The 25,997-nt window shown below is 41.3% G+C and overlaps 1 protein-coding gene across 2 annotated transcripts in view; it reads right to left on the bottom strand.

Annotated features, from left to right (window-relative positions):
- lama1 (laminin, alpha 1) overlaps window positions 1-25,313 on the bottom strand; it is a 52,671-nt gene extending 27,358 nt beyond the window's left edge. The window contains exons 1-23 of one of the 2 annotated variants that reach the window (XM_042399759.1): window positions 25,137-25,313; window positions 18,686-18,856; window positions 18,454-18,566; window positions 18,171-18,222; window positions 17,379-17,569; window positions 14,874-15,053; window positions 14,675-14,764; window positions 14,450-14,567; window positions 13,291-13,469; window positions 13,071-13,164; window positions 12,820-12,977; window positions 11,468-11,608; window positions 11,206-11,364; window positions 6,594-6,695; window positions 6,297-6,511; window positions 6,039-6,150; window positions 3,504-3,614; window positions 2,357-2,484; window positions 2,134-2,220; window positions 1,841-2,052; window positions 491-597; window positions 233-413; window positions 8-144 (exon numbers count right to left, since the gene is read on the bottom strand). In XM_042399759.1, the coding sequence (XP_042255693.1) occupies window positions 8-144; window positions 233-413; window positions 491-597; window positions 1,841-2,052; window positions 2,134-2,220; window positions 2,357-2,484; window positions 3,504-3,614; window positions 6,039-6,150; window positions 6,297-6,511; window positions 6,594-6,695; window positions 11,206-11,364; window positions 11,468-11,608; window positions 12,820-12,977; window positions 13,071-13,164; window positions 13,291-13,469; window positions 14,450-14,567; window positions 14,675-14,764; window positions 14,874-15,053; window positions 17,379-17,569; window positions 18,171-18,222; window positions 18,454-18,566; window positions 18,686-18,856; window positions 25,137-25,191 (3,093 nt within the window). In that variant the 5' untranslated portion in view covers window positions 25,192-25,313. Of the gene's footprint in view, window positions 1-7; window positions 145-232; window positions 414-490; window positions 598-1,840; window positions 2,053-2,133; window positions 2,221-2,356; window positions 2,485-3,503; window positions 3,615-6,038; window positions 6,151-6,296; window positions 6,512-6,593; window positions 6,696-11,205; window positions 11,365-11,467; window positions 11,609-12,819; window positions 12,978-13,070; window positions 13,165-13,290; window positions 13,470-14,449; window positions 14,568-14,674; window positions 14,765-14,873; window positions 15,054-17,378; window positions 17,570-18,170; window positions 18,223-18,453; window positions 18,567-18,685; window positions 18,857-19,178; window positions 19,281-25,136 lie in introns of those variants that run through there. The other variant, XM_042399760.1, reaches the window with a different exon arrangement.
- Window positions 25,314-25,997: the final 684 nt, after the last annotated feature.

Below are 25,997 nucleotides of genomic sequence, written 5' to 3'. Positions count from 1 at the left end.
GTTGTACCTTACAGCCTGTGACAGGGTCGTGACCCCAGTAACCTGTCTCACACCTGTCACAGGTGTCTCCCTCTGTGTGGGCGGGGCAGATGCACTCGCCACTCTCGGGGTCGCAGTTCCCGCCGGTGTGATCACAGCTGCATGCTGGGAGGAGAAGAAAGTCACAGCCAATCAGAGATGAGAGAGTCCACCAATCAGCAGCCTGACTGACATGTTGCCTTTTTTTATCTACCTGTGCATCTGTTGGTATGGAAACCATAGTAACCACGGCTACAGTGGTCACACTTGTCTCCAGCCACGCCTTCCACACACTGGCACCGTCCCTCATCATCACATGACTCAGACAGAGACCCTGATTGGATGCAGCCACAGGCCTGACAGCCCCGCCCACTCTGCAGCCCGAAGAACCCCGACTGAAAAAAAAGAACAAATGAATGAATGAATGTTTAGAAAGCTGCAGAATAAACAGGTGAGTGTGTTTGTGTCTCACCTGGCAGCGGTTGCAGGTGCGTCCTGTCACGTTTTCTCTGCACATACACTGACCCGTCATGACATCACACACACTGGAGATGGCGCCACTGACATCACAGCTGCACTCTGAGAGAGAGAGAGACCCGCCTACTGTCAGTCTGACCATGAAGCCCACTGAGGTAAAACTAATTATTGACATTATTGATACAAATATCATCAGTAATACTAATATTGATATTATTGGCATGAGTAATATCAGTAATAATAATAAAACAATAATGAAACAAAACCTTTAATGACATTTAATAAGTTTTATTAACCTGTAATGATATTTAATAATTTCACAGCAGATTCTTGTTCATCTTTTGCTGAAGGTTTTATTTAACGATTTCCTGATTGATCAGAAAATAATGATTGATGAATCTTCTTCAGGTGCCTGATCTTTTCATTGTATTAATAATGTTTCATCAACAGAATTTGTCAATTTTTCACCAGACTGCAGTTTGGTGATGTCACCACTAGATGGCACACACACACACACACACACACACACACACACACACACATGCACACGCACACACACACACACACACACACACACACACACATATAGATGCACACACACACACACACACACACACACACACACATATAGATGCACACACACACACACACACACACACACACACACACAGACACACACACACACACACACACACACACACACACACACACACACATATAGATGCACACACACACACACACACACACACACACACACACACACACACACACATAGATGCACACACACACATATAGATGCACACACACACACACACACACACACACACACACACACACACACATAGATGCACACACACACATATAGATGCACACACACACACACACACACACAGTCATGTGACACAGCAGACCAAAGAGGTCAGAGGTCAAATCTAATCTGGATTTGAGAAGATCAACATTCCTCTGTTACAAATATGAGAGAGAGAGAAAGTATTTGTGTTTTATCAGTGTGTGTGTTTGCGTTCAGCAGTTTTCAGGATGTTTGGTCTATTAAAAGGTTGAAGGTTGATACTGCAGAATAGAATAATAGAATAATTAAAAAAATAGAATAATAGAATATTTCACCTCTCTTTGAAACCGATCATTTAGTTCTCTGGGGCGTCTGTAACCTTTAAAAATACTGCGTTTGTCTCTGCAGAGTTCATTATAACAGTGTTTAGTTGCAGTACCTCGGCTGGCCAGCGAGGCGCTAGCGAGCTCTGCCTGTGAGGGAGAACTGAGGCCCCGCCCCTACCAGTGATGTCACAGCAGGTACAGTATTTATGTGTTTGTGTGTGTGTCTCACCCTGACAGTTCCTAGCCTGTACGGCGTCTCCATAGTAACCGAGCTGACAGACCTCACAGTGTCTGCCAGCAGTGTTGCCAAGGCAACGCAGACACTCCCCGGTGACAGTGTCACAGTGCCCCGCCTCGCTGACATCCACATTACCGTTGCATTCGCAGGGGGTGCAGGTTCCGCCCACTACCTGTGGGTTACCATAGAAACCACTGGCACACCTGGGGACAAAGGCAGACAGACAGGTGTCACACCAGGTCCACTGCCTCTGACAGGTCCATCTACCTGGGAGTCATCCTCACCTCTCACAGTTGGTCCCTGTGTATCCATCCTGACACTGGTCACATGACACCTTCCCAGATGTGTCCAGAACACAGGTGAGACTGAAACTAAGAGCAGCAACACACACAGGTGAGACTGAAACTAAGAGCAGCAACACACACAGGTGAGACTGAAACTAAGAGCAGCAACACACACAGGTGAGACTTTTGTCTTTATGGTGATAGTTTAAATCAGTGATGTCACCTGTTGGTCGGCTCTGTCAGAGGACATGGACAACGCTGACAGTCCTCAGCTGTTCCTTCTGTGGCATCGCCATAGAAACCAGGGAGACACTGATCACAGTGAGGACCGGTCGTATTATGGGTACAACCCTGAGAGACAGACAGGCATAGAGACAGACATAAAGAATGCAAGACTGCAATCAGCAGTAGAGTCTAAAGAGGGCTGTGTTGTAGCAGAGCAGCAGAGTCTAAACCACTTTCAGGAGGGAAACAAGGCCAAACGCTCACGGTGGGATAAGAAATACCGGCATTTCACAGCGGATGACTGGAAAAATGTCCTATTTACTGATGAATCCCAGTCTGATATTTATGGCAGTAACAGAAGGGTGAAATTAAGGAGACGACACAGTCCAACATGATGGTGGGAATATTCAAGTCTGGAGTTGGACACTTGCAGCAAATCAAACAAGCAAAACAGCGGCACTCACAGATCTATAGTCTTTCATTGCTATCTCTCTTGTTAACTATTTTCCACTGCGATTATCTGCTGCTGGTTCATTGGAGATTCCAGCAACAGCCAAAAGAAAATCAGGGATGCAGCAAAACTATGGAACAAACTACTGATAGATATCAGGGAAGCAGCTCACTAGATATTTTTCAAAAGAAAACTAAACACTTATTTCTTCATCTTTAACTGGCTTTTGTCTCAGTTTGCGTCACACTTAAACACTACTGCACTTCTTTTAAAATGTTGAATTTTACTTGATTTTATACATTCTATGTATTTTATGTTTTAACTTTTCATTTAATTTTATTATTATTGTTATTATTATGTATTGTATTTTCACTTTATTTTATCTTTTATCAAAATGTTTTATTTTCATTTTATGAGGAATGCTCCTCCAGAGAAAGCAGGCAAATATTACAGTTCCTCTGTTACCCTGTTGATGCAAACTCAATATATGTTCATGTTGATGTTTGTCTTGATAAAATCGCACAGAGTGATGTCATCCTCACACTGTTAACACTCATTACCTCCACTCACTTCTACACTGATGTTAAATTGATTTGATGAAACACTGCCTGCATATTTTTTAAACTAAAACATCTTCCAGAATTGGTTGTCTCTTTTTAATTTCCCTGTTTGTTGATTGTGTTTTCAAACTCACCAAACAAACTCCATTGATATCACACTCTGCAGCGTGGTCGTTACATTCACATTGCATACAGTTTCCTCCAAACAAGACTCCACCCACCCGGTAAAAGCCTGGAAGACATGACTGAAACACACAAAACATAGAAACACACACACACACACACACACACACACACACAAAGACAAATATGAAAACAGAAAAAGAACAAAATAGACTTAAAACAGAAAGTCCAAAGTTGCATTACATGGATTGATGTTATCCTCAGTATCTGTGAGAGTACTGACAGTAACAATAGTGTAATAACAGTCAAGACAGTGCTGACAGTAATAACAGTACTGACAGTAACAATAGTGTAATAACAGTCAAGACAGTGCTGACAGTAATAACAGTGTAATAACTGTACTGACAATACTGGAAATGTCTGGAGAGTCATTGGGCATGCTGACTCATTCCACTGCTGTCTGGGAAGGCATTGGATGAATGGATGAAGAGAGAGCCCACTGCTATACAGGCCTGAAAGCAGTGCTGCTGACCAAGTTTGACATCTCCCCAGAGACATACCGTCATCAGTTCAACAGTACCACCTGTCGAGAACACCACTGAGACCTACCACCACCTTAAGGGCCTCTACCAGCCCTGGATCTTTGAAGTGAGGACCTGGGTGAAGGCACATGCACCAGTGGAGGGACTTGTGGCTTTACAAAGCTGGCTTTACAGTACCTCAATGCTTGGAGAGGAGGGCCAGCTACATGTCTCAACCAGTGCACCACACCAATCAACACTACAGCCACCCCAGCCCAGGCCTGCAAAAAGAAAATAGCCAGGAGCTTCCAGGTAACACCAGCACTGCCCCAAACCAACAAGCATCTGGTAAGGACCTTGTTTCTTTTTATTGCTGGCAGCCAGACCACAAAGCTTCTGTGTGTCCCATACACAAAGCTAAGGTCACAGACACTTGCAATGCACCCCGGCCTGTGGTGGGGCCCTCTGGGGATAAGGAAGTGAGAGTTCAGCACTATAAAACTGTGATTGTCAATGGCCAGCAGGTTACTGCTCTGTTGGATGCTGGTAGAATCATGACTCTGGTTAAGTACACACAGTTTGGTGCCAGTAGGCATTATGGATTACAGCAGACAAGAGGACATTGTGTGTATTCATGGGGATAAGCATCCTTATCCCAAAGCTAACTTAACTGTTACCACTGATGAACAACTTCACCTGATGACCGTTGGGGTGGTAGAAAACTTGCCTGTAGATGCCATCCTGAGATGGGACTTACATGTACTCATGGACTTACTGCAGGAAAAAGATCTGCCAGTGGAAACTGGCTCTGGAGAGAAGGGGGAGGTCAATGTGAATGTTTCTTGTGGTGTGATCACTGGAGCCCTGACGAAAGCTGGTGTCCAACCACTCCCAGACCTTGACAGCAATCTGTGTGAGGGAGGCACTAAGGGGTAAAGAAAATCCTGTTGCCAGCACCACTTTGAGAATCAGCTAAGGCCAACAGAACATGAAAGAAAGAGTTCGCTGTCCAATAAAATGTGGGAAGTATCTGAAAATATTTCTGGTAATCCCTGCTAGCTATAGATCACTGGTCATGCACCTGACACACACTCCCATGGGCCAGACACCTTGGCCACCATAAAACCTATCTTCACATCAGTTCACACTTTTATTGGCCCCCCATGTACACAGACATTCAGAAATATTGCACCACATACACCACGTGTCAGAAAACATGCACTGCCTGCAAGTCTGACCGAGCTTTTCTGCAGCCACTTCCTGTTATTTTCATTCCATTCTACAGGATTGCCATGGACACTGTGGGCCCTTTGGTGAAAAGCAGCAGTGGTCACCAGTACATCTTGGTGTGTGTGACTATGCCACCCATTTACCCTCTGCTCTCACTTTTCTGCGTGTTTTGGTATAACTGTTGTCCAGATTGGGGATACTGGATGAAATCCTGATGGACCAGGGGACCAACTTCACCTCCAGGTTGATGCAGCCCTTCCATAAACAACTGGGCATCTCAGCAATCAAGGCCACGCCATACTGCCCACAGACTGATGGTCTTCTTGAAAGATTCAACCAGATGCTGAAGTGGATGCTGCAGAAGTTTGTGGATGACAGTGGCAAAGGTTAGAACCGTTGGCTGCCATTTTTGCTCTTTGCCTACTGAGAAGTTCCCCAGGCCTCAACGGGTTTCTCCCCATTTGAGCTGCTACATGGCTAGGGCTGGGAAGCTTCTTCCACCACTCCAAGTGACAGAGGGGTGGTGCAGTTTGAGCTTGAAATGAGAGATTGGCTGGCAAGGTATCAGGAGGAGGCAGAGGTCAACCTGCATGAGCCCCAGAAAAGCCAGAAGAATTGCTATGACCAACAGGCTTGCACCGTGAGTTCCAGCCTGGCCAAAAAGTCCTGTTGCTTGTCTCCTCTTCCAACAGTAAGCTCTTGGCAAAACAGCAAGGGCCATACATCATCACCTGCAAGACGGGTCAATTATTACTGACAGTAACTGGATGAAGGTGACTGAAATGAACTGCTGACCTCACAGGAAGTGCCGCTGTAACCCCAAGGGCATTCACATGTCTCCACAGCAACCGCCTGAACACCAGAAACTGCACCAGAATCGGCAACATCCAGAGACACTGAACTGAGCCTAAAGGAAAGACAGACAGGCATAAAGACAGAGACATTTTAAATATAATCAGATTACTGTCATGTGAGATGTAATCTGATTACTGTTGTGTTAGGTGTAATCAGATTATTGTCATATTAGATGTAATAAGATTACTGAGTCCTCACCGTATCGGCCCATCAGCAGAGGTGTTCAGGTGAACTCTGACCCTCAGTGATGTCACATCAGCAAGGACTGACAGCAGGTCGTCACGGTTAATGAGACGGCCTGTTTGCATGTCCATGAACTGCTGTGGGACCATCATTATGGCAACTGAGCGCCCAGCCAGTGGCGAAAGGAAGAGGTGGAGAGGTGGTGAGAGACGAAGGGCTCGACCATTACCCTGGAGATGAGAGAGGAGGAATCAGTTCCGTCTGGGTAATGTAGTTGTTACAGACCTAATCTGAACTATAACATCTTCTCACCTCCATGATGATGTCAGAGTGAGCTGGGAGAGAACGATCCTCATTGTCCAATGGGATGTCATAAACCACAGTGTAGTTCAGGAAACCTCCATAGGACACCAGCTAGAGACAGACAGGCAGAGAGTAAGTGAGACAGATAAATGTCAGTTATATTGTTAATGTCTTTCTCAGGTTTTTGAGAAAGACATTACCCTTTGTAACACAATGTCAAAACAACAGAAATATTATGGAGGAATTCTTTCCAAAATTTGGAAAAAATTGCCCAGAATTGCAAAGTCTGATAGAAAGGGAGGAATTACCCCTCATTCTGGGGGAAAAGAAAGAATGTGCAGTGTTGGCTGCTAAATACGTCACTTTCTGCTACAACAAAAAAAGACATATAGTCAGGAGGCCCAATTGCAAATTAAGATAATGCCACTGGGTAAAATCAGACAACCTGTCTAGTATTAATATTTAACCTCTTTATATGTGTGCCATGTTGTCATCTCAGAAAATTATTTTTGGGTAATTTTATCATTGTATACTTAAAGCTGGTAAAATCAGACTTTTTCACATTACTGCCAAATTCTTTTCAAGCACTAGTGTGTAAAATTTAGTGGCAATGAGTAGTGAGGTTGCAGATTGCAACCAAATGAGTACCTCTCTCCTCACCCTCCCCTTTCAACTGTGTAGCAGAACCTATAGTGGCCACGAAACTCGCGAAAAATGTGAAAGGCCATCTCTAATATAGTGTTACATATACTGAAGTACCTTGCAAATGCTGCAGAGTCTGGCAAACAAATGATCATCAAGTTGGTAAAAAACTAACTGGCTACAAGGAACACAGATTTCCACTACAGCTTCACCAAGAGAAAACCAAAAACATTCTCAAGCCTCTACAGTGCAGAGGCTAAGCTTGAAAAACGCAGAGCCAAGTGTGTGAAGCCTGACAGGGATATTTTCCGCTGCATCATTGTATCCATGGAGAGTAGCAAAGAGGTCAACATGGATGAGCTTGTCCAAAAGGAACTGTGTGCAGTCCCCCTGTCAATGCCACAACAGATAGAGTGCTCAGACCTACCAACAAAGCAGACTTAGCCACCATACTAAAAGTTGGTGCAATGGACACAGAGCTCAGTCCATCCAATGTGAAAACATGCACTATCATTGATGGAATGGCTTTAGTAAGAGCAATGGAAAAACCTCAAAATGCATCAGCCTTTGGGGATTATGCTGATGAGTTCACACGGAGAGTGACAACTAATCTACATGGGAACATCACCAGAGTGGATCTAGTGTTTGATTAGTACCAACAGAACTCCATAACAAGTGGAACAAGAGCTAAACGAAGCACTACTCTTTGAAAGGTTTGCACCATTGTGAGTAGCAGGGATGTAAATCTATCTGCTAACTGGAATAGTTTCATTGAAATGAATGAAAACAAAGTCAACCTGACCCAGTTCCTATCAAATGAGCTTGAGGAAGCACATGCACAATTCAGGAAACTGTTATTAGGGGAGGGTTTGATGATCCTGAAAAGGTGGCATCAGCAGCTGGGATTGGTGTTTCTCACCTACAGGCTGTACATGAAGAAGCTGATACCTGCATACTTCTACATGCAGCTGATGAAACAACCAAAGGGTATCAGAGGCTTATCATTCAGTGCCAGGACACAGATGTGCTGGTATTACTTCTTGTATTTACACACCAACTGAGCCAAGAAATTTGGATGAAAGCAGGAACAGCCAAGAAACTACGATACATCAAAGGTCATGATACCTATAGTCCTATTAAACATGCACAGCCTATTTTTAAAATAGAGGAAATAACAGAACCAGAAGTGTCCAACATTATCGGTACACTGAAAAGCTCTAAAGCTAAGGATGCCTACGGGCTTGACACCAACTTTTTGAAATTGCACAAGGATTCTCTAGTATGCCCGATTACATATTTGGTTAATCTGTCATTCAGGCAAACAGTTGTTCTATCAGCTTGGAAGGTGGCCATGGTTACCCCAATCTTTAAATCTGGGGATAAAATAGACATGGCTAACTATCGACCAATCAGCATCCTCCCGGTTATATACAAGATTGCTAAGAGGTGGGTGGCAACCCATATTGCACCCTATGCAATTTGGGTTCTGTGCCCACCATTCCACAGAATCAGCAAACTGTGTCTTCTTCGAAAAATTTAAAAGCATATTGTATAAGAGTTCCTATGTCGGTGCTGTCTTTCTTGATTAAAAAAGGGCATTTGATACTGTTGACCACCAGATCCTTTTATCTAAATTAACTCACTTTAATTTTTCTGAAGAAGCTATCCTGTGGATGAAATCATACTTATACAATAGAAAGCAATGTGTTTGTATTGACAGCACCAAATCTTCTTACCTTGACTGTCCTGTAGGGGTCTCACAAGGCTCTATTGTTGGACCAATTTTATTCACACTATACATTAATGACTTATCCAATGCATTTCAAAACATCAATATTCGAATGTATGCAGATGATACAGTAATTTTGTACACGTACAAAAGATGTCCAAGAAGCCTCCTTACCTCTTACATCTGCAATTGCCCATGTCCAGGACTGGCTTACTAAATCATGTTTTTATTTGAACACTAAAAAAACAATGTGTATGTTACAAAGTAACCAGTAAAGGTGACATGCTCTAATATGTTCCTGAGAGGGGAGGAGCTTGACATTTTAAATGAGTTCAAGTATCTTGGACTACACATTAACATGTAAAAGTCATGTGAAAAAGGTGTCAAATACAGTTAAATTTAATTTACAAAACTTTAAGCAAATCAGGACATTTCTGATAGTGAATGCTATCAGGATGTTTTTACACTCAATGTTTTTTTCACACATATAACACTGTTTTACTAGCTGGTCACTTGCAGGCGTAACAACACTTAAATCAATAGAATTACTCCAAGAAAGCTATAAAAATTCTTGATAAAACAAAACAAAACAAAACACTTAAGTTCCATCATTGTAACATCCTGGAAAAATATCATTTATTGAGTTTTGAGAACTTTAAAAACTTTAAATACCTTTAAGTCTCATCTCAAACAATGGCTCAAGGCAAACTAGAACTGTGATCATTTTTTACTGGACATGTGTACAATTTATTTTGTCCTTTAATGCTGTGTATTTTTATATTTGCATTTGCATGTTGTTATTTAAACTGTTTATGTTTTCATTACCTGCCTAGGGACTATGGATGTAAATTACCATTTTTGCTAACTCCAGCATATTTACATTTTGTATTGTATACTGATGTTGATTTATGTGCTCAGTCCCTATCAAATAAACAAAATAAATAAAAAAATAAATGATATCAAAATGCCATATGAGATGCTTAATGGTCTGTTAGCATTTCATGCTATCACTGGATGTGATACTACCAGCTGGTTCACCGAAATAGGAAAATGGACTTCATGGAAAGTGTTCCAGCAGTAAGCTTACCTACTCCACAATTTTGGTGAGGATGAAGTACCAAGTCCTGCTACTCTATCGTTGGCAGAACAGTTTGTATGCAAACTGATCCAAAATCAACCAGCACCTCAAACCATGTAGTTCACTGTATCCCTGTTTCAGAAACTGAAAGCCAATGTTGATACTTTATCACCAACAAAGGATGCCTTGACTCTACAAATCATGAGGGCCCACTTTCAAACAAAGGTCTGGAAACAGTCACTAGTGACCCATCCGCAGTTGCCCTCACCAAACAACTGTGTTTAGCATGCTGTACAACCTGTACAGGCAAGATGTTTGGAGCTGACAAACTGTGGATATGAGGAAAGTGGAAATCGGTGCAGTACCAGGCATTGTCTCTGTGCAGAAGAGGAATGCATTGCAGTGTGTCATGTAGATGTGCCCGTACATATATTATTCTATTAACTAGTATTGCTATTAGGGCCCACAAAAGGCGCACTTGTATCTGAAGGAATTATTATTATTATTATTCCAAAAGAATCATATTTTTGGGAGGCTAAAGGTGCTCGAAAACTCATGAAACTTTGCATATGCATCAGAAGTGCTGGAACTTGATCTGATATAGGTCTTGGGCTTGGGTGTGGCAAAATGGCTCGATAGATTACAAAATTTCAAAGTCAAAGCCCCCATCTTTAAATTTGATGTTGATGAACAAAGTGTGGTAGGCACATGTGTCATGTCCAGACTTTAAAAAAGCCTCTTGGAGCCATAGCCTCAGACCAACAGGAAATCGGCCATTTTAAATTTACTGTGCAATTTTTGTGCAGTTTTTGTCATTTGCAGGTGTTTTACTTTAACCATTGCCGTGGTGACGCAGCAAATTTCAATGTTTCGCCATGAACGAGGAAATTGTTGTAACTCGAATGTACATTGTCCAACCTGCCCCAACTTGATAAGAATCTCAGCCTGAACACACCTACATGTCAATATTGAGTCATAGTCATAGCGCCACCTACCAGCAACAGGAAGTTACAGGTGCTGTGCTTTAATTCACATTATTTTTGTTAATTTCATTCCTTAACACTGTCTTTCATAATCATAATTGTGATTTTGCAACACGTCAAATGTCATACCAATAAAGCGTTTAAAATTGAATTGAATTGAATTGAATTGACAGACAGACAATAGCCCACCTTGTTCCCAAGGAAACTGTTGGGCGCTGCCCATGACAGCAGTTGTTGGTGGGCCTGGCCAGAGGAGGTGTTCCTGGGAATGGGCAGGTCATTGCCATGGACAACAGGGTGTGTCTGGTGGGACTGAGAGGGGCGGAGCCAAGCGTCTGTATGAAGCATCTGCAAAAAAATCATCATCAGGACAAATTTTCAGAAATAATACTTTATGCCACTGTGTTACCTACAGGTGTATGTGTTACTTGTGTACAGGTGTATGTGTTACCTGTACTGTGGACCAGCCGGTGCTCTCGCAGACATCGGACACACCGAAGCAGAAGCAGTCGGTGCAGCCAAGCGGATGTGCGGCCTGCAGGTTGTAGAAACCTGGTTTACACAGATCACAGTGTGCTCCCATCACATTCACCTGAGGAGGAGCACAGGTGAGCCGTCAGCACATTAAACACCTTTAACATTCAATAAGAACTGTGTGGTTAACCTTCTAACTGAAACTGATGGATTAAGGCCCCCCCTACAGTGTATTTTGGCATTTTTAAGATAATTCATATTTTTCTGAGTCACTTCCTGACAATATTGATTAGCCACACTGTTCACAAAATGTTTGTTGACAAACAACTTAATTTTACACTCAAAATTCAAAATTTTAAGCTAAAACTTAACAATGACATATGACTATAGTAGAACGCTGCAGTCATATGTCATCCTCATAAAATCCCTTTGTTTTTGTGAGCATCACTGATACAGTATCAAGTGACTGTGTTTCAAACTAAATATTTGCTGCAGATGTGCTGCAACAATGGAGTAATGCTTAAAATATAAATAATTTATTTCAGTTAAACACTCTCCACCTAAAATTGGCACAGAAAATAAAGTTTAATGTGGTTAAAGCAGGAAAGTCAGTAAGTCAGTCTGCATTGATCTATAAATGAATGTGGGTGATTCTTACAGTATTTGCTGTAACGGCTGCTTTATACTGTATGAAGCTTCTCCTTCAGTTCATTAAATCTGTGCAGCATCTGAAGGCAGCAGGACTGATATGTTGATAAATCTGCAGCCTCTGAGAAGTGAAGTGCCAGAGCGCAGTGCCGTTACGCATGGCCGTTCACTGTGCTCACCTTTATTAAATCACAGTATAACCACACACTCCTCTACACACTTCAGACTGATCGGTTATAACTCAATGTTCTGCTTTTTTATGAGGAAGTTGGCATTTATTAGGCTATTCAAATTTCAAAAGAGGATGCAAAATATTAAACTGAGAGTGTAATGCATGCCTTTGCATACTCATAGAACCGGGCCTGGCCACTGAGGAAGAAGTGTGTCATTACTTAGTATAGATGATCATCGTCTGATTTCACCTATGGATTTCATATATCTGTGTTATTGACATATAACCTAGTCTATATAGCTAATGCTGTAGTAAGTGGACAGGTTAGGATTATGTCCAACTATCAACCACATCCCCATTCTTTGTTTGAGAAAGACCGTTAACTGTTAAACAGGAAGTAACACCAGCTGGAGTGGGGCTTTAAAAGTCAAACTGTTTTTAATTATATAACTGTCCAGACTCACACAGACAGGTCAGGTAACCTTGGTCAGGTACTGGCGCAGGTTTACCTTGCAGATGCAGTCGCTGCAGGGGTCAGTGTTGATGCTGCCGGCCAGGTTACACTCACAGCGAACACACTGAGGAAAATCTCTATATCCAAACGCACAACGGTCACACTGTCGACCTGCAAAACCCTCCTTACACACACACTGACCTGCAAACACACCTGCAGACAAACCAGAAACACACCAGAAATATTAATAATAGTGATAGTAATAATAATAACAATGATAATGATGATATTAATAATAATGATGACCTGGCACTGTGTCGTCTCTGGTGCAGACTGAAGACTCTGATCCTCTCAGATCACAGTTACACTCAATACAAGGAGAGTCTGCATAAGGAGAAACCTACACACACACACGCACACGCACACACACACATGCGCACATGCACAACCACACATTTGCAATATTTGTCAGTATCTGTGCTGGTATGTAGTATTATCTGCAGTACTTGTCAGTATTTGTTAGTACCTGTGCTGGTCTGTAGTATCCATCAGTGCAGGTCTCACAGTTGATGCCAGCGGTGTTTTGTTGGCAGTCGATGCAGACTCCACCTCCCTGACGAACACCACGGATGTTCAGACTCAACCTGAGGTTGGCGACAGTCTGATTGTAGAAACAGTCACCTGCTTTGTTGTGACAGTTACACTCTAACAGACAGACAGGCAGGCAGAGAGAGAGACAGGTGTTTTCAATCAACTTCTTATGCAAAGATTCAACCTGGGAGTGAAAATGGGTGATGAAGTGATGATTCAGTCAAAGCCCAAACATAGTCGGAGTGTTTACTGTTGTTTTCCTGAACTGCACTGGCTTCCAGTGTGGTTCAGAATTGATTTCAAGGTTATACTGTTTGTTTTTAAAGCCCTTAATGGGCATGGCCTCTCCTTTTAACCCCTTATCCACCTCCAGGACTCTCAGGTCATCTAACCTGGGGCTCCTGGCTGTCCTGCGAACAAATCTTAAACTCAGTAGGGATCATGCTGCTCGTGCAGCCCCTAAACTATGGAACAGCATCCCCCTCTCTATCAGATTTGCCTCCTCCCTTGATTCCTTCAAGTCCAGGCTCAAAACACACTTTTATTTTTTAACATTTGGATGCACTTGAAATGGTTCTTATTCTATGCCTTTAACAATGTTTGTTGATCTGTGCTATATGTTATGTGGTTGTTTTGTTTTTAGTCTTTCATTCTGTTTATTACCTGATTTTATTCTGTACAGCACTTTGGTCTGCTTGTGTTGTTTTTAAATGTGCTCTATAAATAAATGTGACTTGACTTTTACAGAGTACTGGTGTTCCTATATTTTTATTCACTCAGTGTATCCACACTAAATGATTTTTCTGCTGTCCCATAGGTTCTTTTTTAATTTATCCGACCCCTCCCTCACTGTGAGCCAAGATGACATCTGTAACAGTTAATGTATAGTTTGTATGTTGCTCCCCCCCCCCCCAGCTGTGACAGCAGTTGCTCATAGGTGTTACCTGTGACTATCAACTCTACATCTATTCATGCTGCACTGAGCAGTGGTCAGTCTGTCTCCCCTCTCACACACTGACCCCCCTCAACCAAAGCATTCTACTATTTACTCTTGAATGGTGTTTCTATTTTTATGTCCACCCAGTATATCTTACTTTCACATGTGTTTCCCTCGGAGACGGTTCCTGGCTGCCATGGCTGCTGGTGGTAACCAGGGCAACACTCATTACAGCTCTCTCCACAGGTGTTGTGCTCACACACACACTGCAGCTTCTGTACACACACAAACACACATACATACACACACACAGAGGTTGAAGTATGGAACACTGTACAAGTGCACAAGTGTAGTTGACAGGTGTACAGGTGTGTGGCGTTACCTTGGTAACAGGGTCCAGCGGGCAGCTCTGGGCATGGCCGTAGCAGATACACATCCCGCCCACTGAGATGTCTTTGATGGAGTAAAAATACTGAAGAAAGGGTTAGGGTTAGGGTCAACAGTCAACACAACAGCAAGTGAAATGTTTGAATCATCTGAAAACATGAAAAAATGTCTGTCTGTCAGACAGCCTGTCTCACCCTCCGAGTCACGATGGGGTCAATGTCTCGTGGATCACGGGCGCTCAGTGTCATCAGATCAGCGTTGAGTGTTCTGATTCGCTGCAGCCGCAGTCTGATGTAACGAGCTGAGGTGAAGTTCAGGAGGTCAGAGGTCAAATCATCAGCACCAGGTCGACCGTTAATCAGAGAGGTATGGATCTGAGAAACAGACAGGTCAGTCAAGTTAAGTCAATTTTATTTATACAGCAGTCATGACAAAAGACATCTCAGGGCACTTTTCACACAGAGCAGGTCTAGACCGAACTCTTTAATTTACAGAGACCCAATATTCCTCCATGAGCAGCACTTGGTGACAGCAGTAAGGAAAAACTCCCCTTTAATGGGAAGAAACCTAAAGCAGAACCGGACTCTAGGTGGACGCCATCTGCCTTGACCGGCTGGGTTGTGAGAGAAAGACGGAGGGAGGGAGAGACACAGAGAAGCAGAATAACAACAATAATAACAACAATAATAACAACAATAATAATAACAGAAATATGTCTAATTATAATAACAGTGGCATTGGGCAAAAATGACTAATTATAAAGCACAAAACTCTGGAAAAGAAGTTAAGTTAGTAACATGCATTGATGTTACATGAAGTCATACAGATGGAGAGGAGGAGGAGGAGAGAGGAGCTCAGTGCATCATGGGAAGTCCCCCAGCAGTCTAGGCCTATAGCAGCATAACTAAGGGCTGATCCAAGGCGAGCCTGGTCGGCCCTAACTATAAGCTTTATCAAAAAGGAAAGTTTTAAGCCTACTCTTAAACATAGAGAGGGTGTCTGCACCCCGGACTGAATCCGGTAGATGGTTCCACAGGAGAGGAGCCTGATAGCTGAAGGCTCTGCCTCCCATTCTACTTTTAAAGACTGTAGGGACCACCAGTAAGCTGCATACTGGGAGCGCAGTGTTCTAGTGGGATAATACGGTATTATGAGCTCTTCAAGATATGATGGTGTCTGACCATTAAGGGCTTTGTAAGTTAGGAGAAGGATTTTAAATTCTATTCTGGATTTTACAGGAAGCCAATGCAGCGAAGCTAAAATGGGAGAAATGTGGTCTCTTTTTCTAGTTTTAGTCAGAACACGTGCAGCTGCATTCTGGACCAGCTGGAGAGTCTTTAGAGACTTGTTAGAGCAGCCTGATAATAAGGAATTGCAATAATCCAGCCTAGAAGTAACAAATGCGTGAACTAGTTTTTCTGCATCTTTTAGGGACAGGATGTGCCTGATTTTTGTGATATTACGTAAGTGAAAAAAGGCAGTCCTTGAGATTTGATTTATGTGGGAGTTAAAGGACATATCCTGATCAAAGATAACTCCCAGATTCCTTACGGGGGTGCTGGAGGCCAGGGTAATGCCATCCAGAGTAGCTATATCATTAGATAATGTGTTTCTAAGGTGTTTAGGGCCAAACACAATAACTTCAGTTTTATCTGAGTTTAGTAGTAGAAAATTGCAGGTCATCCAGGTCTTTATGTCCTTAAGGCATGTTTGGAGTTTGTTTAACTGATTGGTTTCATCAGGCTTCATTGATAAATATAATTGGGTGTCATAAGAGTCCTCTGTAGTATTGAGACATGGCAGTGAATTCAGTACTGATGGAATTGCTTCCTTAAATTTATCTACAACACTATCAGAGAGACATCTAGTGAGGACATTTTTGTCTAATGATGTGTAATCCAGTAACAGGAATTCAAAAGTTATTAAGAAATGGTCTGATAAAATAGGATTTTGTGGAAAAACCATTAAATGTTCAATTTCGATCCCATAAGTCAGAACAAGGTGGAGGGTGTGGTTCAGACAGTGAGTGGGATTATTTACACACTGAGAGAAGCCAATTGAGTCTAATAATGAGATAAATGCAGAACTGAGACTGTCACTATCAACGTCCACATGAATATTAAATCACCTACTATAATTACTTTATCTGTACTAAGGACTAAATACGACAAAAACTCTGAGAATTCAGAGTACGGACCAGGAGGACGGTTCACCATAACACATAGAACTGGCTGTAAAGTTTTCCAGGTTGGCTGAGAGACTAAGAACAAGACTTTCTAATGAGTTATAATGAAGTTCAGGTCTAGAGTTGATAATGAGGCTGTGACTCCTCCTCCTCGGCCAGTGTCTGGAGGAATGTGAGTGTTAATATGACTGGGAGGACTGGATTCATTTAGACTGACATGTTCTTCATGACAGCCAGGTTTCAGTAAGACAATCAATCAATATGATGATCTGAGATTAAATCATTTACTAATACGGCTTCAGATGACAGAGATCTAATGTTCAAGAGTCCACATTTAATTCTCTTATTCCGTTGTACTATTGCAGTAGTGGTTTTAATTTTTTATTAGATTTTTATATATAACTCCTCTTCTGTTTACTTTAATTGATTTAAGTGACAATCAGTGAGAAAGTGATCCGGGCACAGAGTGAGAGACAGGTGTACATTCAGACAGACAGGTGTAGGTCTGTCTCACCTCTCCATGTTCCAGAGGGTTCAGTCTGGAGTAGTATGACGTGCAGATCACTTCCGTGTCGCTCTTGTAGGTCGGAGGTCCGAGTCTCGGTGTGATGTCATAACGAGATAAACACTCAGAGTCACTGATGGCATAAAATTGCCAGGGGTCAAAGGTCACACCATCCAAAGAACGCTCCAGAATCCAGTTACCTGAGAGACAGACATACAGACACACAGACAGACACAGAGAGAGAGAGACAAGCAGATATCAGTGACATGTCAGAGAATCAGCCAATAGCAGGCCACTACCAGTAAAATAAGGTGCAGGACAGCAGTGACAGCAGCTCTACTGTTTGACATCATTACTGTTTTACTGATATTATTTCTGTTTTAATAGATTTATTAATGTTTTGTTGGAGCTCAGAGCTTCAGAAGTGAGCTCAGTTGTTGTGGACAGCCTTCATCTGTCTGTCTCAACACATGTTCAGAGTATCTTCTAACAGATTCTGAATTATAATTTTTATTATTTTTTTATTTTTTTAAAATTATTGATACACCATAGTATGTTCTATAGAGCGCTACACATCTGACTGTATTTACACTATATATACATTTCTACACTATCAACCATTAAAACTACATAAACACAATAAAACAGTGATGTAATAAAGATCTTCATGTGCTGCCTGTTGTCGTGTTTTTATCTCAGTGTGTCTGATTGACACACGAGATGTTGTTTTTGTGTGTAAAACGAGCTGCTGTGTGTTAGACTGGTAACAGACAGACAGGTAGACTGGTAAACACGTGTCACCTGGTCGAGGAGAGTTAGCTGCCTTGATGATGATGTAAGCGACCTGAAAAATCTGGACAGAAACAGAAAACAAAGATATGAAGACAAAAAAACACATTTATACTTTATATACCGAAATGATGATGATCATAATCATTACCATCATCATCATCAAACCGTCCTGCAGTGTTCAGTTTGTCAACATTTCATATTTGCACTCAATATCTGTGTGTGTGTGTGTGTGTGTGTGTGTGTGTCTGTCTGTGTGTGTGTGTGTGTGTGTGTGTGTGTGTGTGTGTGTTACCTGTTTCAGGTCCAGTGTGACGGTGACCCAGTGAAACTGTCGTCCATTCTTGATGCTTGGGCTTTGCCACCACTGGTTTGTTCCATCGATGGCGTTTGTGATTGGATGCCGCTCTGGAGAATAGAGGAGGTGAAGCTGTCACACTAACACACCATCTGACGATGTTGTAATTACACCATCAGCAGGTTTAATGATGTCATAGTTACGCTGCCAGCTGTTTTCAACTTCCTACCTTTGGACAAAACAGAGTTGGCGTCACATTTTGGGCAGTGCGGGTTTTTAATCCGTCGTCCTGGAACATGTTCAACCAGTTTACAGTAAACCTCTGGTTCTGGATCTCCACACGTCGCATTACTGCTGATCACCGCGTTACTGGCCAAGTTCAAGATGGCTGGGAAGAGACCTGAAACACACATAGCTATATGTTAGCATCCTGAAACCCAAACCAAAGTTAAAAGATAAATATTAAAATACAAGAGAAAAGCTTGAATCATCTCTCTGGCTGCTTCATGAAAACAAACAAGTGTGTTTGCAGAACAACAGACGACTGACATTACAGAAGAGTTTGAGAACTCATAAATGTGAAGACATGAAGTTTGTTTAAGAATAAACACAAAGCAGAATGAAATAAAACAATCAGAGTGAAACATGCCGTCCACACAGAGATTGTGTTCAGATCAATGAAACATTCATCATCTCCAGCACTGACTGATTAACTGACTCACTGATGATTGATGATCGTGTTGTCGAGTGCTGAAATTTCTGCATTGATGATAACACTGTCCTTTAAATGTCAAACAAACAGAATTGATCTATTGCATCATCAACACAGAGATATTCATCATGAGGAGATTTTCTGTCCTGTAAAGAGTTTTTTCACTCAGAGAACCGGTTACATCAGTAACCTCCCCCTCTTTCAACATGAAGAGTTTTAAATATAAAGTAATAAAGTAATAAATAATTTTTAAAGAGTAGTTTAAATAGAGCAAAAGCAGATTTGTGTGTCTGGCATGAAGGTCTCAATGTTTTAAAATCTTCAAAATTTAGCTCAGGAAATAAAAAAACAGAGAGAACTCACACACACACACACTCACACACTTACACACACACACACACTCACACACTCACACACACACACACACACACACACACACACACACACACACACACACACACACACACAGATGTTAATTACTGTTCTGTGTGACCAGCTGTGTTGGTGTGAGAACATCAACTGGGTGGTCTGATACACACATACACACACACACACACACACACACACACACACACACACACACACACACACACAAGCCGTCCCCAGCTAACCGGTTTGAAGTCAGAAATTTGTCCCTGAAAGTAGCCAATAACAGACCCAGGCATGCACGCAGGCACACACACACACACACACACACACACACACACACACACACACACACACACACACACACTCACACACACACACACACACACACACACACACTCACACACACACACACACACACACACACACACACACACACACTCACCTTCAGACTTTGTTCTGTGGGTGAAAACACAGTTGACATGTTTCTCTACATGAACTGATGTCTATTTTGTTCTGCTTTTTCTGCTACACAGTCACACAGAGACATGATGTAATAAGGGTAATATTGGGGTAATGTTGGGGTAATATTTGGGTAATATTGGGGTAATATTGGGGTAATATTTGGGTGATGATATTGGGGTAATATTGGGGTAATATTTGGGTGATATTGGGGTAATATTTGGGTGATGATATTGGGGTAATATTGGGGTAATATTTGGGTGATATTGGGGTAATATTGGGGTAATATTTGGGTGATGATATTGGGGTAATATTGGGGTAATATTTGGGTGATATTGAGGTAATATTTGGGTGATGATATTGGGGCAATATTTGGGTGATATTGGGGTAATATTTGGGTGATATTTGGGTGATATTGGGGTAATATTGGGGTAATATTTGGGTGATATTGGGGTAATATTTGGGTGATAATATTGGGGTAATATTGGGGTAATATTTGGGTAATATTGGGGTGATGATATTGGGGTAATATTGGGGTAATATTTGGGTGATATTGGGGTAATATTGGGGTAATATTTGGGTGATGATATTGGGGTAATATTGGGGTAATATTTGGGTGATGATATTGGGGTAATATTGGGGTAATATTTGGGTGATGATATTGGGGTAATATTGGGGTAATATTTGGGTGATATTGGGGTAATATTTGGGTGATGATATTGGGGTAATATTGGGGTAATATGTGGGTGATATTGGGGTAATATTTGGGTGATATTAGGATAATATTGGGGTAATATTTGGGTGATATTGGGGTAATATTGGGGTAATATTTGGGTGATGATATTGGGGTAATATTGGGATAATATGTGGGTAATATTGGGGTAATATTTGGGTGATATTAGGATAATATTGGGGTAATATTTGGGTGATATTGGGGTAATATTGGGGTAATATTTGGGTGATGATATTGGGGTAATATTGGGGTAATATTTGGGTGATGATATTAGGGTAATATTGGGGTAATATTTGGGTGATGATATTGGGGTAATATTGGGGTAATATGTGGGTGATATTGGGGTAATATTTGGGTGATATTAGGATAATATTGGGGTAATATTTGGGTGATGATATTGGGGTAATATTGGGGTAATATTTGGGTGATATTGGGGTAAAATTTGGGTGATATCAGGGTAATATTGGGGTAATATTTGGGTGATATTGAGGTAATATTGGGGTAATATTTGGGTGATATTGGGGTAATATTTGGGTGATGATATTAGGGTAATATTGGGGTAATATTTGGGTGATGATATTGGGGTAATATTGGGGTAATATTTGGGTGATATTGGGGTAATATTTGGGTGATATTGAGGTAATATTGGGGTAATATTTGGGTTTACATGGCTGTAAACACAGTGATGATGAGGAGGCTGAACTGAAGGCAAGTTATTCGTCTGAGTCACAGTGAAGACTGACTCAGTGTAAGACTCTATAGTTCAGAGTCAGGTTTCAGCTGCTGCAGCATTGACTGGGTGAATCAGACACCATCAGGCTAACTTCATGATAAACACTCAGTATCTGATCACAGCACAGATAAACATTTAGTTTTACCAACACATACATGTAGACAGCAGCTGCTAACCCTCATACAAATGCAAGAAACTTTCCTCCATTGTTCAGCTGAAGTTCCATTCTGATACTGATAGGTCGCATCTCATGGACATGTGACATTAATTTCTGAGGTCATGCACATCCAGTGCTCCCCAGGAACACAGAATTATTTCAGTTCTTAAAAATATTAATGAGAGAGAGAGAGAAAGAGAGAGAGAGAGAGTGTGTGTGTGTTGGAATGTGTAAAGTCAGCTTGTTGATGTTCAGATTGACCTCTGACCCCTCCCCCACCACACTCACACTTCTCCCCCATACAGATGCAGTGATAAGTCTGGAGCCCAGTGGGGGAGGTGATGAGTGTCTGGGGGGAAGTTGGGGGCTTTGAGAGTGTGTTCGTGTGTGTGTGTGTGTGTGTGTCTGTTTGTGATGGGGGTGTATTTGCAGGGATGAGAGGAAGGGGCGGGTTGTGATTGTTAACACTAATTATCACACACATATACAGACTAGTTGCTTCCCAGCAGGCCTCAGAGTCTGCCTGTCTGACGATCCTCATCAATATTTTAATGAGCGCCCACACACACACACACACACACACACACTGATCATCTGCTAATTCATTGATCACTCAAATTCAAACTCAAATTACCCCCCAAAATGCAGATCTCAGTGTGTCCTGTGGAGTAGAGGTTTACAATGTAATGTCACATCTCTGTACCATCACTGTCTAAAAAAAAACATGTAAACACCTATAAAATCTGACGTGATCTGATCGTTTGTAAGTTTGACCCCTCAATTTCCTTTTCTTGTTCTTTAGCCTAGTGGAGTAAAACTACTGTCAACAATAGAAAATATGATCTGAGAAAAAAGATCCACAGAAATTAGATTACAAATCAGTCTGAGGCTGATCTTGTCGAGTCAATTCGGTTTAATGTGTATAGCTCAATATCACAAATTAGCTTCAGGGGGCTTTACAGTCTGTACAGCAACACAACATCCTCTTTCCTGGTTAAAATGTTAAAATCCCTTTAACAGGGCAAAAATGTTAGAAAGCTCAGGAAGACAGGAAATAGAGGTGTGTGCAGAACAGACCAAGAAAGACAAATTACAGACATACAGCATCTGTAGTATATTGTCTGTTACAATAATCAGTAAGCTTAGTCTAACTGCACAAGGCTAAGTTCAAAAGGGTTGTGACTAAGAGTCCACAAAACTAGTTACAAAAAGAGCCAAAACAAGCTAAAAGTCAAAGATAAATGGTTGAAACATTCAGTTTCTGTCAGTGTAAGTGATATCAGTACAAAACTGAGAAAGAGACTAAACATTGATAGATCCAGGAGCACTGTGTCTGTCTGGATTCTTCTCTGCAGTCAAATGCTATCAAACAGCATGAAGCCATCACATGTAATGTAGAAGTGCATCTGCGCACAGACCTTTGTTCCTACCAGAGTTTATGCTAGACTTTTTTTGACGGCCAATATGTCCGTTAATATTCCGATCATACAGAACAACTACTGGACGCTATGATCCAACAAATGTATTTTAGTCAGTAGAATGAACTCTTCTCAAACTTTGCGAACTGTGCATATAGGCTACGACAATAAAATAAAACAAATAGCCTTTCTGCTGTTCATTAAATGCAGCAATGCAGGTAGCCTGCAACTGTGCCACCACCTCCACCTGCCATGGTCTCCCTGAGCCAGCTCTCACCGGGGTGGGAGAAAATTAAACCAGCTGTATCATGTGTCTGCACTCCGCATCTGTAGATACATCCACATGGGAACCAGACACAAAAAAAACATGGTATAGGACAGTTTTGGGAAGGTGGTGAAAAAGTTAGTTTCAAGCCCTGTAAGTTAATATAACTCTCATGCACCCTGCTAGAAGATAAACATTTGCCTAAATTTCCTCAGTCACCATAGTCTTTTCTCATGTTTACACATTTCTCCCGTCCTCACCGGGGCCGTACGGGAAAAAGTTAAACCTTCGACTGATCAATTACATGTTATTTAACCGTGAAGTTCAGGGCTGATCCGTTAGTTTCACTGTGCCAATGCTGTGTGTAAAATTACCAGAGAAAACGGTTAGACTTTCCGGAGTCGTGTTGACTGCTGTTGAGCTAAAGTGCAGGACTGTTGCTGGAGTTTGCGGCTTTTGAATCTCATGCCACGCATACATCTGACCAAACACTCAGTGAATCTCTCAATGTCTTAACAGTGGAGGCAAAACCAAACTTCTGCATAATATAAGTTTATATTTAAGTTCTCTTGGCAACATATCTTATAGGTCACAAAATATTGGGGTAATTAATATGCTATTAATGAATGTCTTTATTTGGCAATCAGCATATTTCACAACGGACATTTTGGCTGTTGATATTTTCATCTGCTGGACAACATGTGATGCTGGCAAAAAGCCGACATATGCTGACTGGCATACACTCTGTTTCCTACATGTAATTCAATTATCAATTCCATTAGATTTCTTTACAATTTAAAATCATTACTGCAACTTAATGCAAAAAAAGAAAGTAGCTGGAATGTACATCCCTTTTGTTGATAAAAACTCTAGTCAGACGCAGCTCTGGCCTACAGGCCTGTTGTCTGTTTCTGACAAACACTTCATGTTTCTGCAGCCAATTAAACTAAAATCAGGATTGACTGCTGCTCTACAAGTCATAATGAAATCATTTTTCTCCAACTATTACCGGGACTTACTAAATCAATAATTTTGGATCTTCTTGGATATTATCAAACAGGAACATGTGTGCTCTCAGCAGAAATGCAGTACATGAAACAATAAAGACATTTGAAGCTGAATAAAGTTATCATTAAAGTATTATTATTCAATAAAGAAGCTTTTTCTTGTCTGTCTGTCAAATAAATGACTTAAACACATAGCTGAATATAAACCAAGAGTCTTTAAACACTGAAGTTAAAAGCTCAGATTTCATTAACTTTAGTTTATCAAACATCATTTAACTCAGCTTCAGAGACATATAGAGGTGAAAGTGTGGGTACGGATTTACCCTAAGATGAGTTATTCATAGTTTTTATGAAAAACTCATTATAACCGGTAGAAATGAACAGATTGTGATTCTCATCAATATTTACGTCACAATTAGTTGGACAAGTTTTTACAAACTACATTGTAATTTCAGAAACATTTACATTAGTAATTGATAAAAAGATGTAAAATCTGAACTTTGATTAGTTCATTGTTTGATCAGCATGCATAGCTAAATGATCACAGAGGTTTACATATAAATTTGCAATGGGTACAAAGACTCGTCATGTCTTAGAAATAAAAACAGTTTTAGTTAATTGAAAAAACCCTCCAGTAACTAACAAAAGTACAGAAACAACATTAGACTCCACCTTTAATCTGAACTAAAGGAGCTGAAACAGTCAGTCTGTGGATTGAACATTTCCAATAATCTATACCAGAAAGATAAGTGTTTAGTCTATAGACAGGATTTCAGCTCCTCATTGTTAAAAGTAGAAGCAGTAAAAGTTAACAGAAAGTGTCTCACCTCTCTGCTGGGCTGCAGCTCGCTCCATCAGCAACAACAACAGCAGCAGCTTCATCTCTGCAAACAGCAGTTCAATTGGAGTCAGACTGGGTCAAACTGGAGTCAGACTGGGTCTAACTGGACTCTAACAGGTCTCAGTGTTAACTGGAGTTAGAGTGGAGTTGAGGCAGAATAAATGAGCTGCAGAGGAATGTGTTGCTGCAGAGCCTCTGCTGGCATGCCACTGTGACTCTACCTCTCTCTCTCCCCATTCATTCAGTTCAATAAAAGGGGGGTGGAGGGGGGGTGGGGGTGGGGGGGCTGTACCATCTGCTCTGGAGATGGGGGGAAGGAGAAGGAGGGGTGGGGGGGCTCCTCCTCATCTTTTGAGTTTTTGTTGGAGTCAAAACATTAAAACTAGTTTGAAAAACAAAAGATGAATGTTTGTAGAAAATAAAAAAGAAGTCAATGAAAGCTGTAATAGACACACTAACATGTATTCCTGTCGTTTGGTATTAGAAATGTTTTATTTCTTCAGAAGTTTCATAGCTTTTGACTAATCTCTCATTTATACCAAGATTAGTTGCTGAGTGCTGTTGTTTTTTTCTTTCAGTTTCATTTACAACTAACTTCCTGTGTTTAGAATTTGCTATAGTTTTCTGTTCATATGGTTTCCTTTAATTGTTTCATTGGTTTCATTTTATTTAAATCAAGTTATACAGAGCTGAACATACAAACAAATCATGACAGTGAGTATGTATTATTTTTACTGCAACTTCACCACACATCCAGAAAAAAGAGGTTGTTCTGTTGTTTGGTTTAATGTTGTGTCTCCACAACTTGGTTTTCAAAGAAACTGAATCGGCTGCTGAGTGCACAGAA

The sequence above is a fragment of the Thunnus maccoyii genome, chromosome 21 (genome assembly GCF_910596095.1).
Source record: "Thunnus maccoyii chromosome 21, fThuMac1.1, whole genome shotgun sequence".
Taxonomy (NCBI): Eukaryota; Metazoa; Chordata; class Actinopteri; order Scombriformes; family Scombridae; genus Thunnus; species Thunnus maccoyii.
The sequence above is the reverse complement of the archived record's forward strand: the minus strand, read 5'-3'. Positions and strand labels throughout refer to the sequence as shown.